This window comes from Lissotriton vulgaris, chromosome 3_2 (genome assembly GCF_964263255.1).
Source record: "Lissotriton vulgaris chromosome 3_2, aLisVul1.2, whole genome shotgun sequence".
Taxonomy (NCBI): Eukaryota; Metazoa; Chordata; class Amphibia; order Caudata; family Salamandridae; genus Lissotriton; species Lissotriton vulgaris.
This window is the reverse complement of record NC_141690.1, coordinates 223,479,133-223,496,591: the sequence shown is the minus strand read 5'-3', so window position 1 is coordinate 223,496,591 and position 17,459 is coordinate 223,479,133. Positions and strand designations below refer to the sequence as shown.

Here is a 17,459-nt window from a genome sequence, read left to right as displayed (position 1 = left end):
GGGCTGAACAGGCGTGAAGAATGATTGCTAATTACCGGTAATAGTTCCAACCCGGTCAGCGCCTCTGCTTGCTGCCTTCTTCCATTTCTACCGTACCTACGGCCCGAATATTACCCGCTGACCGGGTTGGAAGAATATCCACATAAAGAAACGTGTTTATCACACCACCGGTGTCGCCTTATTTGTATATAAATCGCTCAGTATCAATACTGTTTATCTTTTGTACGTGTGCCCAGTACCTGCTATATAAAGTAATCAGAAATGTTTCAATTTTTGTGCTGGTGGCTTCCTCCCACAAATTAAGCCTCACCTAGTCTAGAATAATGCTTCTCACCGTCGGGGTCTCAGCCCAAACAATGAAATCATGTGGAAGACACTGAGGGTCTGACGACCTTGACTAGCTGAGCCTTTAGACAAATGTCTGTCAGACATGCTTAGTCCCGGTGATAGGTCAAAACTAGGGCTGGGCAAAGTTCTTATTCAGGGTGAGAATTAGGTCAGGGTTCTCCATAGTCGGACCTTGAGGCCCGGATCCATGCCAGATTTTTGAGATCACTACATTTATATAAATGGGAATATGCTAAAAATCTGACACGGATGCGGCCCTCCAGGACCAACTTTGGAGAACCCAGAATCAGGTCATGTTTATGATTTTTGCATTTCGTGAAGTTACAAATAGTTGAATTATTTTTTCCATCACACCTCCAGCGAACCTTCCCTGCAAAAATATGTTTTTGTTAGAAAATTCTCCCTTAAAAAGCACAACATAAGCAATAAAAACATGTATGGATAATTCATTTATTTTGCTGATAAATTGTCCAACAAAATGGTAAGTTTCTGTTTTTCTCTCCATTAACACACTTTTTGAAGATCTCATATAACTTCAAAGAATGGGGTGGAAACTCACATTACATAGACCTGAATATACACAGACACCTATTATGATAGCATCTAATGGGTGTAGTCATTTATTCCCCATCATTAGTTCTTAGAAGTGAGGGAAAGCGGGTGCATCTCGTTAAACAATTTGGACTTATCAGCACAGGATGCCGGTATGTTCACTGCTATGTATAGCACCAGCAAAAAGGCACATTTGTGAAACTGCATAGTAGGAGCATCTGCTTTATGAGTCTCTTTTCACTACAACACACTTGAAATATGTCTCCCTTCTCACTGTGAAGTTAAATAAAGGTGGCATTAATAACAACCATCATATGTGAAATTGGCGGGAAACATCCCTTATCATGAAGCCGGAAACACGCTGTGGCTTTGCAACGCTGGCAAAAGAACAAACGCGTCCTTACCACTCATTCGCTTAGCACGAAAATCATTACAATGCCTTGCTTCAAGGAACGAGTTGTTGGACTGGTGTTGGACCAGTTCAACAACTCCAACACCTTCCCTACTGTTGGGCAGACTGGAGTTGGAATAGTTAATTATACTATTCCAAAGTCCAGCGGCCCCCCCAAGGCAAGTCATTGTAAGGACCTGTGTGCTTAAGGAACGCGTCGTAACAACACATTTGTTCTAATGTCAGCGTTGTAAAGGCATGCGTGCTAAACGCATGCAGGATTCAGACATACAACCGAAATTGGCAACAGCCACTTATTACTGCGTTGCTCGATGGTACTCAATTTATTGATATCAGAATGATGAAAGGCTCAGTAGGTCTGGCAAGGTTTTAAATTTGAGATCTTCAGGCCCATGAACAAGTACTAAACCCACAAGTCTATCTCACCGGCCATGCCGCAGTCTTCTTGGGCATGTAGAAATTGGCAGTACATGTTTTTATTACATCACAGTCGAAACTGAATACATTTTTGTTAAGAGAGCTTCACCAAATGCCAATAACCTGGATCCCGAAATAATCCTTTGTCGATTATGATGATGGGATGGTTTTCAAGTCCCTCTGTCACCCTTTGGGTGCAAGTGCGTAAAAGTTTGATACCTACAGTTGCCTCCCATTACCAAGATTACTCCAACAGATTTGAGGTAAGATTATTTGGGTCAGCCAACAGGACTCAAATCCTTATAAGAACCCAAGGTGTGTAGCTGTCCAATGGAGACGAAAGTGAGTACTCAGTGCTTCGGTTGTTTCTTTGGACATTCCAAAATACTTTTTAAGGCACTTTTATATCAGTCTAGGCGCTCTGTGGAAGCTTTGGCACAGCAGCAGCTGATTGTTTTCTGGACTGAAGATAAAGTCGAAACAGTGGCAAAAAGTAAACAAGGGATAAATAAATTACATAGTCTTTAGAGATGACTGGATTGAAAACCAGTTGAAAGGACAGGAGAACCAAGTGTTTTTTCTTCGAGACCAGAAGTCCTGCGGCTGAATAGCAGCAACCTTAAATTATCTCTGTCAGAAAAGGGTCACAACGTTATTTTCACAAAGGAGGGGAAAACCCTGTTTCAGAGTTCGTTTCAGTCGGCCTTGGCACACGTCATTCCTGAAAAACAAAACAAAACACATTATAATGGAATTTGTGTTTGTCATTCTTACACAGACTGAAAAGATAAAGTTTCATATTAACAAGGAATTACCCTAAAATAGAACATGCTGACATTCTTGGAAGTGATCACCATTGGTATGTAGATAAAGACACAAGTAGCACCCGGGAGGCCTCAGTGTGAGTGGTCTGTTATTTGGGAGTAAACCACACCTGGTATATAGCAATACTGCAGAATGTCTCCCTGCGTCCCTCAGCGTCCCTCTGCGCTGACTGGGGAGGCCCCTCCCCAGTCAGCGCAGAGGGACGCTGGGAGACACCGACGGATAGAGCTGTGCTCCTCATTACCGGAGCTGCAGCCAGGTGGGGTGAAGCGCCATCTCCACAAATATCTGGATTGTGGTGGATTACTTAACCTGAAATCTCAGGTGATATCAATTTTAATTCTCTTTCACTTTTTTACTATACAGAAGTAGCAACAATCTAGGTCCTGACAAAAGCAGTGGCATAATAGCCACTTATGCAGAAAGATGTCGACCCCCTTTGCTGAACAGATATTATCTTAAATCTGTTTCTTTTCTTTTCTTTTCACATTGTTTTAGATTTGGAGGAGCTGAGAGAAAATATTAAAAATTAGACTTCTACTCAGCTTTATCCAATTTTATTCTATCACCATTTACACTACTTGCACTGCTTTTTCAGTTGCCTAATTACATCTATTTAATATCTGCACTACCCATTTGTTTAATCACTAGCCACTGGGTCTTCACAGCCTCTATTATACCATTAGACTGTGGATACACTCTCTCCTGGGTAAAGAGAACCCAGACGATGTTAAAAAGGGCGGAACAGATCGGCAACTGATAGGAGAATTTCACCTGCCCTTGGGGTTTTTTGCCCACGTTTGCTTGCCCACCTGTATTTTGTCATGCATAATGGATCACTTGGGTTTTCCACTTCTTATAAACTAATATTTGGTTATGTCATTGATATTTTGTGAGTTGAGTCTTTTTTCTTACTTCCCTGACCCCTAGATACCTTTTATTTGTTGATAATAGAGACAACCACCTGATAGCTATTCTCCTCTTAGCAAGTACCAATCCCAGGGGGATAAACTTCCTGCTTAACGTTTTTGTCTTGTAGGCCGGTACTATATCCAACAAGTATTGACTGACATCGCTGGGAATGGTCCACCCCGTAGCTGCAGAGAGGGACTCCAAAATAGTCTGCCAGTAGTTATCTAAGCCAGGGCACCCCAGATCATGTGTATAAAGTCAGCACCCTGTCCGGCACACCGGGGACAGGAGGAGGTCTTCTGTGACATCCCTCACCAATGACCTCCATGAGCTCAGCTTGAAGGTGTATTTGAAGAGAATGTATAATCTAATCCCGTAGCTTTTTTCTCCGCGGGGAATTACAACGCGGTCATTATCACGACCATGTTGTGATTCCGCATACCTTTACTCTGTAAGTCGTAACAACGACTTGCGGAGGGGGGGGCGCTGGAAGTTGGAATAGTATAATTTACTATTCCAACTCCAGTCTATGCGGACACTAGGGAAGGTGTTGGATTTTAAATCCAACACCTCCCCCCCTCCTCCGCAAGTCGTTGTTCCGACTTGCAGAGTAATGGTATGCGGAATGACAACGCGGTCGTAATAACGACCGCGTTGTGATTCCCCACGGAGACAACGTTCGTTATAAACGTTGTTTACCATGTGAAGACCCTCTGATTTGCAGAAGGCATGTCAAATTCTCTGTGGGTTACCCTACATTACCTCCATAATACAAGTTATGCCAAGGAGGTAATTTCGCTAATGGACTTTCCACCAGTAGATACTTCAGTGGGAGATGAAGAACTTGCTCAACAAATTAGAGAATATTGCATGCTTTCTAACACTTCAAACTGCAAAACTCAGAACCTTGTAGAGCGTTTGCAACACAGACTTTGTGCATGGAAAAAGGTAATAAAAGTTGTGAGGTACTTGTAATTTCGATTTGGGTACACACCCATATCCGCGACACAATAGAACTCAGATTGACTTACAAGTAACTATCACCATGTCTCGTAGTTAAACGTGGTCGTGAAGAGGGTTGAGCTGGAACCCCAGCACCGTTCTGGGTTCTGATTCTCTCACGAGAGACTCCGCCCGAACACATGTTTTGCAAATAATGGGTACACTGAGTAAAGCACACATGCTAAACTTTAGAAACTTCTGGTCCTGAAGTTTTTTGTAATAAATCCAAATTTAGGAATGTTTGAATGAACAACGCATTATTTTTGAGCCTGATTTTCCATGTTGATGAGACCTTCTTCATTGGTACAATGTGATAGTGAAGTAAAACCACAAATCTTGAAAGCAGTGCAGTGTTCACAAAGTGTTTCAATACCTCAAAAACTATTGCAAGGAGATATGCAACTAGCACAGCACTTAGGGTGTAGTCAGTCTTTCCTCTTTTTGTGATTTTGTGGCAGAAAGAAGGATCTATGAGGATAATGGTGCAATTTGGGAGCGCCATTTCTATTTATGAGCAGCGCCACTGGAATTATGCGGTTTCACAGCTGCAACATTTTCTGCATGTTAACAGATAAATCACAGTTGCAAATATAATCCTTAATTTACGGCATAATCTCCAGATTTTAAGAAAAAAATTGTTTCAAGCTCGAACGGATCAAAAGTTACTAAAAATGCAGCAACACATGCTGATGCACACTAGAGCCCTTCTCAAGGGTTGACTGGTTTCTTCCTGTTGCTTCTTGCTTTATTTAGGTGTCAGCCTGGTAATAACGAGGGGAAAATTCAGCCCACCGTGTTAACGTGTGAAAATGACAAAATAATGAAGGCTGTCACAAAATGTGCCACATTGCACAGATAATTAGCCTTTTATTGCTGCATATTTGAGTGAATCTGACTGCATCATTTGGTCCTCTCCTGACCCATAATTTCAGTGGCCCTGTTTATGACTTTGGCAGAGGGCGGCGTACCCTGCCAGATGACGTCAGCAGCCTGACCGCCACATTCTGCACCAGCTGCAGAGGCTATAAGGACCTCTACTCCGCCTGAAATTGAGCCCTGAAGTTATGGGCAAGTGGATCACCAGGGCAGTCAGACTGGCACTTAGAAGGTGTTAAATGGGGCACAGAATGCAAGCGTTGACAAAGCCAACCGTTTGGAATGGGACGTAGAAGGGCAAGTTGGCAAGGAGATAAAAAGCCCATGGACAGAAGAAGGGCAAGGTCAGAGGCAAAGTAACGCCGTGGTCAGTGGAGGGCACAGGCGGGCAGGTGGAAAGAGACAGGGAGTCACACGAAATAGATGGGCATGCATGTATGGAGGTAATTTACACTGTGCACATTCACCAATGGCTTTATGGGGCTAGGACCGAGCGAGAAAACAGTACACAGTGCGCATGTGCAGGGAGGACCAGGGGCATGCTAGGCATGAGTGGGGGAGGGGGGTTGGGGGGGGGGAGGGTTAGGACCATAAAGCATTGGGGACACTGGACACAGGCAGGTGGACACTGACGGGCAAAGGGATATTGGGTCCCGGTTCCGGAGTGGGAGTCACAGAGTAGGAAAGGCTCGGAAGTACATGGACACGAGCAGGGATGAGTGCTGGGAGGCAGAGATTCCGCTCCACTTGCACCCTGCAACTGGTAATCAGGACCATAGTCACATATTCAAATGCAGAGAGGAGAAAATCTACTTTCTGAATTTCTTATCATTCGCTAGAGGAAAGAATAGATTGCATTCAGATTGCCTCTCATTTTGACTGGTGCAAAATGTTTGTTTTGACAATAAGCAGTTTGCCTCGTTCCCACTTACACAAGCAACAGAAATGGTGCAAGTGGATTTGTACTATTTTTAGCACTACTACAAATTGTGTAATTTACACAAAATTGAAGTTTTTTGGATGTTCTTCATCATTTTACTTTTGTGTCTTAAAGCAACTGCTAATAGTTAATAATTCGAAGTTTTGCCTTCGCTCGTGACCTGTGGATCCAAACGTATTGTGGACAGTGGTCATGAGTAGAGGTCAGGTGTCTAGGTACGCATGTGGAATCTGTATAGCGTGAACATTGCCAAAGGGCAGCAAAGTGATGTACAGGGTGAAAGGCAAAGGCACAGCCAATCAGTGATTGGAGACGAAGTTGGGATCTGGGAGGAGTGCTGCCTTCTGATTCAGGTGCGCCTTCAGCTCTGTGCCTTCCAAAAGCAGAGCAGGATTTCTGCAATCTGATTTTATTTTGTTGAAAGCTGATCTTCCACCCTGCATCTCCCACCTCTGGCGGGACTGGGCACATCCTTGGCCAGCTCTAGATACAGTTTGGTTGATGGCAGGTGAGTGGTGAATGGTCTAAACATCCATTGGCCAAGCCAGGAGCATCCTTGGGTGAAGCCCCTCAGAACCCTGCATGAGATTATTCATTCATTCATTCAAACAAGGCGCCACTGTAAACAGAGGTCCACTTGCAGCTTGGAATTTCAAGGGCGATTTCCTGCAGAATGATTTTAAAGCTTGGATTATCTTTCTGGCGCTATATATTTTCTTTGTTCGCTCAAGTTCTCCGTTAGCTGTCAATATGTTAGGTGCAAAGATTCTAAGTTTCCTTGGGGCGGTGCAATGCAGAGTCTGAGATGTATCATGGTTGGTGTGTGAGGAGGGTTTAGGCAGTGTGACTCCGAATTCCTGTAGTGTGGTTTACGATTTTCAGATGTTTCACGGCCCATGAGTGAGAGTTCCAGCTGTGTGACTGAGCCTGCCAGGTGTTTCACTGCAAGCGAATGATGATGCCAGCTGTGTGGATTGGGATTCTCAGATGTTTCAGGCAGAAAATGAGGATTTCAAAGATAAACGTAGATTCTCAGTTTGGTCAGTGCCAGTAAAGGAGAAAACACAGGTGTGAATTCAAATCTCCAGAGGTGATGCAGGCAGTAAATGAAATGCAGATTCCAAGATACTTCACAGCAAGTGAATAATGAGTAAAGCTGTGCGAATTAGGATTCCCAGATGTTTCACGCAAGGAAGGAATGGTCCAGATACCTCAATGTAGATTCCCGATTGGGTCGTAGATAATGAGGAATCCAAAGGTGTGATTGGAATTCCATATGTGTTGCAGCCAGTGCATTGAAGATTCCAGATGTGTGAATGAAGAGTCCCAGATATGTTGCCGCCAGTGCATGGAGGAGTCCAGATGTATGACTGAAGAGTCCAGGATGTGATGCACCCAGTGCAGGGAGGACTCCAGATGTGTGAATGAAGAGTTCCAGATGTGATGTAGCCAGTGTATGGAGGAGTCCAGATGTATGAATGAAGAGTTCGAGAAGTGATGCATACAGTGCATGGAGGACTCCAGATGTGTGAATGAAGAGTCCCAGATGTGATGCAGCATGTGCATGGAGGAGTCTAGATGTGTGAATGAAGAGTCCCAGATGTGATACAGCCAGTGCATGGAGGACTCCAGATGTGTGAGTGAAGAGTCACAGATGAGATACAGCCAGTGCATGGAGGAGTCCAGATGTGTGAGTGAAGAGTCACAGATGAGATACAGCCAGTGCATGCAGGACTCCAGATGTGTGAGTGAAGAGTCACAGATGAGATACAGCCAGTGCATGGAGGAGTCCAGATGTGTGAGTGAAGAGTCACAGATGAGATACAGCCAGTGCATGCAGGACTCCAGATGTGTGAGTGAAGAGTCACAAATGAGATACAGTAGGAGCACAGGGATTCCAGTAGTGAGCATTTGGATTTATTTGTCCTTCACTGACAAGAAGGGGAATTTTTGGATGTCAGGTGTGACACGGCTGGACAGTGAGGAGTCCAGATGTGTAAATGGAGGTTGCCAGATGTATACAGTAGGTGACTGAGGATTCCAGGTGTGTGAAATAAGTGTCTCAGATATTTAATAGACAGAGCAGGGGGAGTCCATGAGTGTGAATACACATCACCAGGTGTGATAATCAGTGAATATGGATGCCACCTATATGAATGAGGTTTCCCAGTCTTTCATGGTCTGAGAATAAGAGTTCCCACACTGGGTTTGGAGTGGATTCCCAGCTGTATGGGGCACATCTTATGAACTGATCATGCTTTGTTGGACTAGGTAGGGATGAGGGCCCTAATTTAAACGCCCGCTGTGCCTCTTTCTAGTGCACTGGCAGCGCAATGGGCCTGCCCATATTTACAAAGTAACGTTAAGTCACCCTGCGTGACTTTTCATGGCCTTGTACATATGAACTCCTTTGACACATTACTCTGCATGAAGGGAGTTCCATGGGTGTTGCTGTGGGTGTTCCCACGCAACATCCATGGAACCTGACGCATTATGAGATTGACAACGATCTGTAAAGCTGGGAATGCTTCAGAATACTACGCCTCCCCAGGGGAGGCATAAGAGTTGCCCAACGAGGAGTAATACTTTTATTTCTCCTTGTTTATTCCTCTTTCTATGTGTGCTGCATTTTTCAGCACACCTAGAAAGAGGAAAATGCCATCCATTTTAGTTTTTTGTGCAGGAAGGTGTCCCTTCCTGCACGCAGGAAGGTGTCTCTTCCTGCACAAAAACAATCATCCGCGCAAGGCATGCCCGCTCGCAACATAATGCAAGGGTGTCTGGGTTGGCGCTCGGCTGCTGTTTATCCGCCAGCACAGGGGAGAAGTACAGGAATGCGCCATATCTTGTAGATACGCCGCATTCCGGCCTTTATATTTTGATGCACAACAGAGCAGCAGGAAGGCTTGCTGCGTTCCTGTGCGTCAACATTTAGTAAATGAGGCCCTATGTGTTCACAACGCATACAGACATCTTGGCAGTAACCCCCGTTGTACTGCTGCACGCTATATGCTCTCCCTTCTCAATCCACTTCCCTTGGAGGCAAGACTCCCATGGTATCTACAGCATCACGCCAGTAGTGGATGCTATAGACAGCGCATGGCACACATGGATTGCAGGTGTTTCCACGTAAGGCTGGTATTACTGTCTGCATTGGGAATCATCACAACGCCCTGCCATTGAAGGAGTGGCAAGAGATTCCCCACTCAGTGCTGTGCACTATGACAGTGCTGATGAGAACCTGCCTGTGTCACTAAGATGCACCACACGTCTCTTTGGGACTTTTTAGATGCCCTGCTGAATGTGGGTTCATCTCCCTCCACATTATTAACGTGCTCCGCTAAACGAGGCACATCTCTCTTCACAATATTGAGATGCTCTGCTAAACAGGGCCCATATCCCTGTTCACATTATTACGATGCACTGTTTTTCTGTATATTTCTCAAGACTGTGTAGATATAGGTAGGTCAGAATTTCCATAGGAAGAGCATTGTTGTTTCTTTAGTCATTCTGGTGGTGCTCGACGAATCTGCATGATGTTAATGCCGATAGGAATCTTTGTGCCTCAAAACAGAAACAAGCATTTGTAGATGCATTAGGTTTCACCTATAAGATTAAATAATAAGCTGTTTTTGTTGTAAGTTGTATCTTGCTGAGTAGTTGCATAATGCAAGTTACAAAAAGTCAGGTAAAATGTTATGCTGTTATATATTATGCTGTTACTAGAGGTATAGTGTTGGTAAGTAATACTAACATTTTGAAAACTTATATTAAAGAGGGAAATAATAGAATTAATTGATGTAATAGAAAAAGTATGTGTTTGGAGGAGTTCAGAGAACTTTAGTGTGTGGTGCCGCTGCACCTACTGCACCATTCAAATCATACCCCTAATGCCTGAAAGATAACTGCATTTGTGACTGCCAGCTTAGTAGTAAAATATAGCAATATTTGGTGTTTAGAGGAGTTATGACAACTTTCGACCCAGGTGTCTCTGCACCAGCTGCACTATTCAGGTCATGATCCAATTGCCTGTAAGATAACTGCACTTATGACGGCCTGTTTTGTAGTAATATTTAGTAATATTCTGCGTTTAGTAGGGACACTAGAGGTTTTGGCCCCAGGGCCACGGCACTTGCTGTACCATTCAAATTATGCTCTTTTTAACAGCAAAGGAGCCGTAATTGTGACTTCTCGTTTAGTAATAAAATATAGCAATATTTGATGTTTAGAGGAGTTCTGACATCTTTTCAGCCAGGTGCCACTGCACCTGCTGCACCATTCAAATCATGACTATGTTGTCTGCAAGGTAACTGCACTAGTGACTGACAGTTTAGTAGTAAAAGGCTGCAATATTAGGTGTTTAGTGGGGTGCTTGGAGCTTTTAGTCCTGGAGTCACTGCACCATTGAAATAATGACCCTATTGCCTGCTAGATAACAGCACTTGTGACTGTCTTGTTTGATAGTAAAATTTTGTAATAATCTGTGTTCAGTGGGGTTCCTAGAGGTTTTGCCCTCAGTGCAACTACACCTGCTGTGCCAGTCAGATTATGCCCCTTTTAACGGCAACGGAACTGCAATTGTGACTGCCTGTTTAACAGTAAAATATGTTATGTTATGTTATGTTATGTTAGGAGTATTTATTCAGCGCACAGCTGCTCCAGCGAAGGAGCGTCCTGGCGCTTGACAAGGTATCCAACACAACACAACCAAGAGACCATAGACTAAGAAATATAGCAATATTAGGATTTTGAAGGAAGTGTAACAACGTTTTGGCCCGGTGCCACTGCACCTGCTGCACCATTGAAATCCTGATGCTAGTGCTGAAAGCTAACTGCAGCTGTTTATTTGTAAAATATTGCAGTATTCGGTGTTTAGTGGGGTGCCTAAAGCTTTTGGTCCCATTGCCACTGAACTTGCTGCACTATTGAAATCATGGCCCTAGTGTCTGCTAGAGGACTGCACTTATGACCGCCTGTTTAGAGGTAAAATATAGCAATATTGGGTGTTTAGTGTAGTTATGACAACGTTTGACACCGGTGGGACTGCACTTGCCGCACCATTTAAATCAAGACCGTTTTAAATGCAGGTGTGACTGTCTGTAGAGTAGCAACATCGACTTGATAATGCCTACAAAGAGCAAAGAAAGGTGCGGATGTATGAATTGGAAATTCCACAAACGTGCTACGGCTAAAGCATCTGCTTTACCCAACCAAGTAATAAAAAAGCAAGCATTCCAGCATACTGTTAGAAGCTGCCTTCCTTTTCCTGGGAAGAGTTCTTATCTTATAGTTTAATAGTCCCTGAAGTATGGACATTGAAAGGGGCTTAAACAGTGTGAACAGTTTTAGTAGAAGGTGAGTATCATAAATGCGTGCAGCCAGGGGAAGATAAGTATCTGCAAACAGTAAAAGCTAAGCAGCCTTAATGTAAGAAAAAAATTCCACCCACTAAAGCGGATTAGATTGAGATGAGTACTTTGGCCTTGGGAAAAATATATTTGGATGCTTAGATCTGGGGGAGCACCCCCTGTGGCACTGGGGTGGCAAAAAAACATTTTAAAAAAATTACAAGGAGGGTCTGGTCATAGACCAATTCTCACTGTGCACAGCCGAAGGTCGTGTACTGTATCTCTGTATTTATGTGATGTTACTAACGCCTCCTCCCAGTTTTATTGGCACATATGGCCATGTACTGTACGTGTTTATGTATCAGTTACTAATGCCCAGCTGCTTTATTGGCACATATAGACATGTTCTGCATTTCTGTGATGGGACTAGTGTCCAGACGATTTATTGTCACAGATAGACATGCGTCTGTGTATTTATGGGGCAAGTTAGTGACGCCCTATCTTTGTATTTATGTGATGAGACTATAGCCCAGACGCTTTATTGGCATTATAGACGAGCTCTATTTCTTTACATGATAAGCTACTGATGCCCAGACGCTTTATTGGAACATATAGCTGTGTGCTCTATCGCTCTATTTATGGGGTAAGCTACTAACGCCCAGCCACTTTATTGCCACATATAGCTAAGCGCTGTCTAATACCCAGACACTTTATTGGCACATATAGACGCGTGCTCTATGTCTATTTATCTGGTCAGTTACTAAACCCCATACACTTTATTGGCACATATAGACGCGTGCTCTATGTCTATTTATCTGGTCAGTTACTAAACCCCATACACTTTATTGGCACACATCGACGTGTGGTCTGTAATTATGTGGTAAACCGCTGACGCCCAGGCGCTTTATTGGCATATATGGAGATGCCCTCGGTCTCTGTATTTATGTGTTAAGCTATTGACACCTAGGTGCTTTATGGGCATATATATTGAGATGCGCTGCGTCTGTGTATTCATGTGGTAAACTACCGACACCAAGGCGTTTTATTGTCATATGTAGACATGCGCTGCGTCTGTATATTTATGTGGTAAACTATCGACACCTAGGCGCTTTTTATTGGCTCATATAGACATGCACTGCGTCCCTGTATTTATGTGGCAAGCTACCGACATCTAAGCGCTTTATGGGCATATATAGAGGTCCGCTGCGTCTCTGTATTTATGGTATACTACCGACACCTAGGTGCTCTATGGGCATATATAGAGGTGCGCTGCGTCTCTGTATTTATGGTAAACTACTGACCCCAAGGCGCTTTATTGACACATATAGACATGCGCTGCGTCTGTGTATATATGGGGTAAGCTACGGACACCTAGGCGCTTTATTGGCACATATAGACATGCGCTGCGTCTTTGTATATATGAGGTAAGCTACCGACACCTAGGCGCTTTAAGGGCATTTATAGAGATGCGCCGCGTCTGTGTATATATGTGGTGAGCTACCAACACCAAGGCGCTTTATTGGCACATACAGACATGCGCTGCGCCTCTGCTTTGAAGCGAGGAGTTCTCGCCGCTGCATCGGGCTCCGGCGCCCGGGCTGTTCCTCATCAGCCAGTTTCCTCTCACAAAGACCCCTTTCGCAGGGCTTTTCCTCCTGCTGGAGAACAGCTGCTCTCAGTGTAGGATCCCGGCCGCCGCCGAGGTCCTGGAAGTGTTTTTTTGGAACAGATGGCCAGGAGAGAGCTGGGGAATGTGCCAGCAGAGAGCTGGGGAATGTGCCAGCTCCCGCGGTGACTGAGTGCTTCGGGTTCCAGCTCGCGTGCCTTTCCCCTGCCCTCTGCCCTCAGTGGCGCCAGCAGGACTTCCCAGCAAGCGCTCTGAACATCTGGAGTCTGGGCCTGCCGGGGAGGGGGCGGGGCGCGGGCGCGAGGAGGAGGCTCAGCGCTCTGTATGACAGGCCCTGATCAAACGCAAAGCGCCGCGCGCGCGAGGCCGGGCCCGCCAGCTGCAGCTCAGTCCGACCCCGGGCCGGGGCCGCGCGCGCCCCCGGGAGCGGCGCGCGGAGGTGCAGAGAGAGGGGCCCGGCGCCTACGTGTGGCACTTTAATATTTAATGAATAAAAAATAACATAAAAAATAGGCGAAGGCCCCCAACATGATGAGGAGCAGGCCACCTGGGCTGCAAATGGCGGTCTGGTGTTTTATTTTATTTATTTATTTTAGTTTATGCGTTTTTATATAGCGCGGACTTCACCCTAAGGTGTCAGTCAGAGCGCTTCACAATAGGAACAGTAGCGTTACATGAGGAGAAAATTACAGGTGGTTACAAAAGCGAACGATACGTTACATGAGGCAAAAGTGACAATTGTGCATGTGTCAAAACAAAATACAAGAAGAGGTAGCAAACGATAAGTTACAAGAGTGGCGTGTGCAAGTTAAATGTTGGTGTTGATTCCACCTCATGCTTCTTTCTTCCCCAAGTCACACTTCATCTCTGCTTAGGGTGCTCTTGCGGGATCCTTTTAATCCCGGCTTTTTAGGTCTGGGTTTTAACTGTTTAAATTAAAGACCTATTGTTAACAATATCCATAGAGTGGCTTTGGCTCAGTTTCCTTCAACCATTGGCTTTCTCCATCAGACCCTGCTCGGCGGCGTCTTGAGTCCTAAAATGTCCATGGACTCGACAATTCTCGCTCCGGTGCCTACTGGATTCATGGGTTCACACTCTGCGACTCTGGGCAATAGCTTGCTTAATCTCCACAATGGCCCCTCGTGGCGGGATGCCTGGCTTTCACCTTGTGGATACCCTGCCGGGGTTATCTCACAGGGGAATACCAGGACGGGTTCCCTAAGCAAGCGCTTAGAGACCGGTTGGTGATTTGCGCTATATAAATTCCTGTACATTTACATTATTTACATTGACCCTTCCAGACCTTGCCTTGAGGCGTGATCAGTCATTGCTTGGTGCTGCCCATTACAGCACTCATCTCTGACCTTATGCTATTGGCAACTTGGAAACGTCCTTTTAGCGCCGCTTGTGTGGTTGCATTGAGCTACCTAGACTTCAATATCCAAGTTGACTCCTCTCTCTCCTGACATTCAAATATAGTTGGTGACCGGACTGTGTTAACCACCTTCATTTGTTTTCTCTCCCTCCCCTGCACTGTTTACCTATTTTTCATGTTGTATTTTTGTCCCTGTTTTGCTTCCTTACCGCCTTCCTACTATGTAATGCAATGTTCTTCTGTCTTTTCTAGGTGTATGTAAAGCGCTCAAATACCCGCGGGTCAAGCTATCGCTATATGAAACTTTTTAAATAAATAAAATAAAAATAGATGAGGAACAACTACTCAGATAAAGCCTTCTCACTCCTCCCCAGTGCCTCCCTCCCATGAGCCCTACTTTCACCCCTCCCATGCTGGTGACGAACCCCAGCCGTCACGCCCCGCGGTGGGCGTGTGCTGATGACGACTGGGGTTCGTCACGGGCCCGCCCTGTTCTTTTGTTTACCGCCCAGTGGTAAAATCGCGGCCGCAGCGAAGGGGTTAATGTACCAGCACAGCATGTCTTATGTCAGCACACTAAACCCAGACCTATTTGCTATCGCAACCTGTGCAGGTAATAATAATAATAATAATAGTAAAGGGTATTTGTAAAGCGCATATCTAGCTCGAGCGAGGTGTCCCGGAGCTAGCGTGGAAGTCAGCAGAGAAGATCCATTTCTTGAGAGTGTCGCCAACCGGGTAGGAAGCTTTGATGCACTGTGGGGCCACCAAAGGTAGTTTCAGATTTTTGGGGTTACATCTGGGGCAAACTTGCTGTTGGAAAAATCTGGAGAGTTACCAGGACAATGATGCCTCTTGCAGTCCCAGAGGGCCGGGGCAGACAATCACCTGAGGCAGAGCCTTGGACTGATGTAGCCCCAGTCCTGTTACGCAATCTCCTGATTTCCCAAAAAGTCAGCCCACCTCTGTTTGTAGCTTTCATTACATCATGTTGGAGAATTTCCTGACAATAAGGGAAACAATATTGGTATAGCTAATAATAATTCCCTTTCGTTTCTAACCTATCATTTTAGTCTATGAAGTCCTATCTGTGCGTTAATCTATGTACTGCTGCAGTGCCAAGAAACCTCGGTGAACAAGCGCTATAAATAATAACATAACATAGTACTAGTACTACTAATGATGACTTGAATGAAGTAATCTATCTATGGCATGTAAAGTGCTGTAGAACATTCTGCTTCTCAAAGGTACTCATTTTATCTCCTTCGGTAGGATGAAAGATGGAGAGAGCTGAGCACGGATTTCAACTTCTCCGTCACAGCATCTCTATGTTTTGGGAATTATGGCCCTTACAGAATGTCAGTATTACAGCTGCAATGCCTAACACAGTTCAGTGGAAGAGATGATCTCTGGGGAGAAGGGTGAGGGGTGAGGCATCAAACAGAAAAGAACAGCTGCCATGAAAGATGTTCAACAGCTGCGTGTACGTCTAAGAGATCAGACAAAGTATCATTGAGACTTAGTAATTATTGGAAAGTAATGACCCCTTTACAGCAGAATCTGGAACCATGGTTACCCTTTAAGCTTGAAGCTTTGTCTGCAAAGTTCTGTCTTCTGCATCTCGTACAAAGTGTGACACGCGTGCACCCTGCATACATGTTAGCTGCTAGGAGTTACTAGTGGGTGGAGCCAGAAGGCGTCAGAGGACAATGGCGTATAAAGCATATCTCTGCATCCACATGCAACAAGTAATTGTACTTATATATCTCCTACTATCCCTGACGAGATGTCACATCGTTTTTTCGGCGAGTAGAACGTGACTCCGGAACCCATAAAGGATTAGTGGTAAATTACTATAGTGAAATATGACAGTAATTTGAGAGGTGGATACGTTAGTCTGGTATTTGGATTAAGAAGGATAGTGGAGGGATAGAAGAGGGAAAAGGTTTCCATTTATATAGCACTTGCTGCCCCTGATGAGGTGCATTTTTTATGGCGAGTAGCATGCTACCCTGGAACTCAAAAACAGGAATAGTGGGGAATCGATATAGGGAAATATGAAATTAATTTGAGTGGTGGACATGTTAGTCTGCTATTTGGTTTGAGTCAACATATAGGTGAAGATTCAAGGGCCCTGACCAAGAAGAAGGGGGTAGCAGTGTGAGCTCAGAATGAGGCTTGACGGGCAAGCAGGAGAGGCTCCTGCATGTTACTCCTCGGTTAGTACCGTGGCTTTGCAGTCCAGAGCGGCACACAAATACCGCTGTGGGAACATGGAGGACCACGGGGTCCCGTCAACCTTGTGGACTCATGTTTAGGCACAAGTTGTGGTTATTTTCTGATAGATATAAGCAATCTGTCGCTCAGTAACTTTAGTACAATATATGGAATCATTTGATTGGCTCTACCAATCACAACTAATATATTCTGGTCACTAACTACAGTTATTTGCCTGCATTCCAGTTTAAGTGAGAGTCTGAAGCATCAACATCCGCCATCGTGCCATTTACCTGTGTTGAGAAAGTTTAGAAGGGCATGTGCTAATAGAAACATTGGCCACACGTTGTTGTTTGTTACTTGCCCTTTCGCTTTATAGCTTGGATCCATAATTGTGGTGCAGACAATCAAGAACTGTGATGACCCTATGCACAGGGTAATGATTTGTATTTGTAGAGCTGATAACAGAGGCTGTAAACTGACTCAATTGTCAGGGGAGGTGGAAGTTGACTCTTTAGCACATCACAAGGGTGGCCCCCTTGGCCCACACACCAGGAGCCTCCAGCTTGTGGCTGAGGAATAAGGGAAGGGCAAGGAATGGAAAC

The 17,459-nt window shown here is 44.8% G+C and overlaps 1 protein-coding gene across 1 annotated transcript in view; it reads right to left on the bottom strand.

Moving 5' to 3' along the window:
* Nucleotides 1-784: 784 nt before the first annotated feature.
* The window catches only part of ATOH8 (atonal bHLH transcription factor 8), a 56,559-nt gene continuing 39,884 nt past the window's right edge, over nt 785-17,459 (bottom strand). Inside the window, exon 3 of the mRNA XM_086964244.1 lies at nt 785-2,450. Within this exon, the coding sequence (XP_086820370.1) occupies nt 2,445-2,450 (6 nt within the window). The 3' untranslated portion in view covers nt 785-2,444. The remainder of the gene's footprint in view (nt 2,451-17,459) is intronic.